This window comes from Oncorhynchus clarkii, unplaced genomic scaffold, assembly GCF_045791955.1.
Source record: "Oncorhynchus clarkii lewisi isolate Uvic-CL-2024 unplaced genomic scaffold, UVic_Ocla_1.0 unplaced_contig_11504_pilon_pilon, whole genome shotgun sequence".
NCBI classification, from domain to species: domain Eukaryota; kingdom Metazoa; phylum Chordata; class Actinopteri; order Salmoniformes; family Salmonidae; genus Oncorhynchus; species Oncorhynchus clarkii.
In genome coordinates this window covers 12,648-17,500 of record NW_027260917.1, presented here as the reverse complement: position 1 = coordinate 17,500, position 4,853 = coordinate 12,648, and the positions used below count along the sequence as shown (strand labels likewise).

The 4,853-nt window shown below is 44.5% G+C and overlaps 1 protein-coding gene across 1 annotated transcript in view; it reads right to left on the bottom strand.

The window, feature by feature from the left end:
* LOC139402214 (rho GTPase-activating protein 15-like) overlaps positions 1-2,508 on the bottom strand; it is a 38,160-nt gene extending 35,652 nt beyond the window's left edge. The window contains exon 1 of the mRNA XM_071146323.1: positions 2,110-2,508. Within this exon, the coding sequence (XP_071002424.1) occupies positions 2,110-2,367 (258 nt within the window). The 5' untranslated portion in view covers positions 2,368-2,508. The remainder of the gene's footprint in view (positions 1-2,109) is intronic.
* Between the last annotated feature and the right edge of the window lie 2,345 nt (positions 2,509-4,853).

Here is a 4,853-nt window from a genome sequence, read left to right as displayed (position 1 = left end):
CCTGTATATTATACACCTGTATATTATATACCTGGTAATAATAAGAATTATACACCTGTATATTATATACCTGGTAATAATAAGAATTATACACCTGTATATTATACAGCTGGTAATAATAAGAATTATACACCTGGTAATAATAAGAATTATACACCTGTATATTATATACCTGGTAATAATAAGAATTATACACCTGTATATTATACACCTGTATATTATATACCTGGTAATAATAAGAATTATACACCTGTATATTATATACCTGGTAATAATAAGAATTATACACCTGTATATTATATACCTGGTAATAATAAGAATTATACACCTGTATATTATATACCTGGTAACAATAAGAATTATACACCTGTATATTATATACCTGGTAATAAATCATACATAGAACAATAAATGATACATGACATTGAGCAGAACAAACGGTTTAACCCACAGTAACAGTACAGTGAATACAAAGGGAAAATCCCGCTCTGTCCACACCCCTCTTGGCTAGATTTGAAATGTTTCACTCAGTTTCTCTCAGTTCCACTAAGGCCTCCCTTCACACCCCTCTTGGCTAGATTTGAAATGTTTCACTCAGTTTCACTCAGTTCCACTCAGGCCTCCCTTCACACCACTCTTGGCTAGATTTGAAATGTTTCACTCAGTTTCTCTCAGTTCCACTAAGGCCTCCCTTCACACCCCTCTTGGCTAGATTTGAAATGTTTCACTCAGTTTCTCTCAGTTCCACTAAGGCCTCCCTTCACACCCCTCTTGGCTAGATTTGAAATGTTTCACTCAGTTTCTCTCAGTTCCACTAAGGCCTCCCTTCACACCCCTCTTGGCTAGATTTGAAATGTTTCACTCAGTTTCTCTCAGTTCCACTAAGGCCTCCCTTCACACCCCTCTTGGCTAGATTTGAAATGTTTCACTCAGTTTCAATCAGTTCCACTCAGGCCTCCCTTCACACCCCTCTTGGCTAGATTTGAAATGTTTCACTCAGTTTCAATCAGTTCCACTCAGGCCTCCCTTCACACCCCTCTTGGCTAGATTTGAAATGTTTCACTCAGTTTCAATCAGTTCCACTCAGGCCTCCCTTCACAGCCCTCTTGGCTAGATTTGAAATGTTTCACTCAGTTTCAATCAGTTCCACTCAGGCCTCCCTTCACAGCCCTCTTGGCTAGATTTGAAATGTTTCACTCAGTTTCAGTCAGTTCCACTCAGGCCTCCCTTCACAGCCCTCTTGGCTAGATTTGAAATGTTTCACTCAGTTTCTCTCAGTTCCACTCAGGCCTCCCTTCACAGCCCTCTTGGCTAGATTTGAAATGTTTCACTCAGTTTCAGTCAGTTCCACTCAGGCCTCCCTTCACAGCCCTCTTGGCTAGATTTGAAATGTTTCACTCAGTTTCACTCAGTTCCACTCAGGCCTCCCTTCACAGCCCTCTTGGCTAGATTTGAAATGTTTCACTCAGTTTCACTCAGTTCCACTCAGGCCTCCCTTCACAGCCCTCTTGGCTAGATTTGAAATGTTTCACTCAGTTTCAGTCAGTTCCACTCAGGCCTCCCTTCACAGCCCTCTTGTTGGAGGAGAGGAATCTATTGCAGGTTTAAAGCTTATTTTTTTAATGCAATTCTACACATTTTGCCCATGTCTAATGTGTATTCATGTGATATTTGAGTGACACGAACATCACTACAAAATCTATGGCCTAAAATCCCAAGCTAAAATGTTTTATCTGATACGGGCTAGTTGATCTGGACATTTCTAACAGTAGATATCTCTCTAAAGTACCCAATGACCGACATGACAAGAGGACGTGATGATGTAATACCCAATTACTAAACCGCAACTTTTTCATTCTATTATTACAACGTTCAAGAGTACGTTGAAAGCCGGTCTGAGTTCCTTAAAAAAAAAGAAGTCTGCCAACCCATGTTGAGGGCGGAACAAAGTTAAGGAAACACTGGTATATGTGATTTCCCTCTGACCACATGGATTTGTTTGTTCTTGGTTAAAAGGGGTACCACTTAGGACACACGGTTTCAAATAGTACTGGTTACACTAGGGCCATAGTCTATGCTAACTGAGCCACACGGTCAGGACCTCCTTACCTGCCACCAGTCAGTGTTAGTCTTCCTCAGGAGAATAAACCGCTCCCCCTCTCGGATGCAGACCTGTCGTCCGTCTGCCCCACGGTACTGATAGTCATACTGTGCCTCCAGAACCACCGTACCACTGGGGACTCCACACACCGTGGGCACACTCACACTGCTGCTCACACTGTCCACACTGGTAGTTCTCGCTCTGGTGGAGGCAGAGGGCATGGCGGGTGAGTCCACCGTGGAGCGACTGTAGATTCCTGACAGCATGGTGGACGTTAGCTCTGACTCGGTCGGCTGGGTCTCAGCGGGGGGTGTTTTGGGTGAGAGGATAGGTGACGAGGGTGATGGTGGGGATGGTACGGACACTGGCGCAAGGCATCGGCAATGACCGGAGTGAGGCCAAAGCCATGCTCTGAAACACAAACAAACAGAACAGAACAGAACTGGGTTCGAGTGAAGACTGAATATCTATGGCTTCACGGATCCATCCATCTAATCATCATTTATTAAGCCTAAAACTCAATATAAAGCTCAGCAAATGTCACAAATATACACACCATTAATTCTCACAAATATAACAGATACACACCATTAATTCTCACAAAAATCACTGAGTGGTAATTATTGTTAAAAGCAATTGTATAAAACAAGGGCATTGCCATTTATTTGCAATCATCCATTTGTTTAATCACTCATGCGTTCAGAGAGAAAAATAAAACAGTTCAACCGGCCAGAAGACAAACACACACACCCCTGCCCTGACCATTCTCCCTTACACAGCCAACAGAACAAGAGGAGTCTACGTCACACAGAGACTGATAGCCAGAGAGGGAATTAAGAGAGGGAAAGAGAGGGAGACACAGAGAGAGAGAGATATAGATAGAGAGGGAGAGAGAGGGAGACACAGAGAGAGAGAGAGATAGATAGAGAGGGAGAGAGAGGGAGACAGAGAGAGAGAGAGAGAGAGAGATAGATAGAGAGGGAGAGAGAGGGAGACAGAGAGAGAGAGAGAGAGAGAGAGAGAGAGAGAGATAGAGAGGGAGACAGAGAGAGAGAGATATATAGAGAGGGAAAGAGAGGGAGACAGAGAGAGAGAGAGATAGATAGAGAGGGAAAGAGAGGGAGACACACAGAGAGAGAGAGATAGATAGATAGAGAGGGAGAGAGAGGGAGACAGAGAGAGAGAGATATATAGAGAGGGAAAGAGAGGGAGACAGAGAGAGAGAGAGATAGATAGAGAGGGAAAGAGAGGGAGACACGCATAGAGAGATAGATATAGATAGATAGAGAGGGAGAGAGAGGGAGACACAGAGAGAGAGAGAGATAGATAGAGAGGGAGATGTGCTGCTCTTACACTCTGTCTCCTCACTGCTGAGCCACCATTAGCTCTGACTGTGAGAGAGACCACCATTAGCCCTGACTGTGAGAGAGACCACCATTAGAACTTGACTGTGTGAGAGACCACTATTAGCTCTGACTGTGTGAGAGACCACCATTAGAACCTGACTGTGAGAGAGACCAACATTAGAACCTGACTGTGAGAGATACCACCCTTAGCTCTGACTGTGAGAGAGACCACCATTAGAACCTGACTGTGAAAGAGACCAACATTAGAACCTGACCGTGAGAGAGACCACCATTAGAACCTGACTGTGAAAGAGACCACCATTATCCCTGACTTTGAGATAGACCACCATTAGAACCTGACTGTGAGAGAGACCACCATTAGAACCTGACTGTGAGAGAGACCACCATTAGAACCTGACTGTGAGAGAAACCACCATTAGCTCTGACTGTGAGAGAGACTACCATTAGAACCTGACTGTGAGAGAAACCACCATTAGCTCTGACTGTGAGAGAGACAACCATTAGAACCTGATTATGAGAGAGACCACCATTAGAACCTGACTGTGAGAGAGACCACCATTGGAACCTGACTGTGAGAGAGACCACCATTAGCTCTGACTGTGAGAGAGACCCCCATTAGCCCTGACTGTGAGAGAGACCACCATTTGAACCTGACTGTGAGAGAAACCACCATTATCCCTGACTTTGAGATAGACCACCATTAGAACCTGACTGTGAGATAGACCACCATTAGAACCTGACTGTGAGAGAGACTACCATTAGAACCTGACTGTGAGAGAAACCACCATTAGCTCTGACTGTGAGAGAGACAACCATTAGAACCTGATTATGAGAGAGACCACCATTAGAACCTGACTGTGAGAGAGACCACCATTGGAACCTGACTGTGAGAGAGACCACCATTAGCTCTGACTGTGAGAGAGACACCCATTAGCCCTGACTGTGAGAGAGACCACCATTTGAACCTGACTGTGAAAGAAACCACCATTATCCCTGACTGTGAGAGAGACCACCCTTAGCTCTGACTGTGAGAGAGACCTCCATTAGAACCTGACAGTGAGAGAGACCACCATTAGAACCTGACTGTGAAATAGACCACCATTAGCTCTGACTGTGAGAGAGACCTCCATTAAAACCTGACAGTGAGAGAGACCACCATTAGAACCTGGCTGTGAGAGAGACCACCATTAGAACCTGACTGTGAGAGAAACCACCATTAGAACCATGACTGTGAGAGAGACCACCATTAGAACCTGATTATGAGAGAGACCACCATTAGAACCTGACTGTGAGAGAGACAACCATTAGAACCTGATTATGAGAGAGACCACCATTAGAACCTGACTGTGAGAGAGACCACCATTAGAACCTGACTGTGAGAGAGA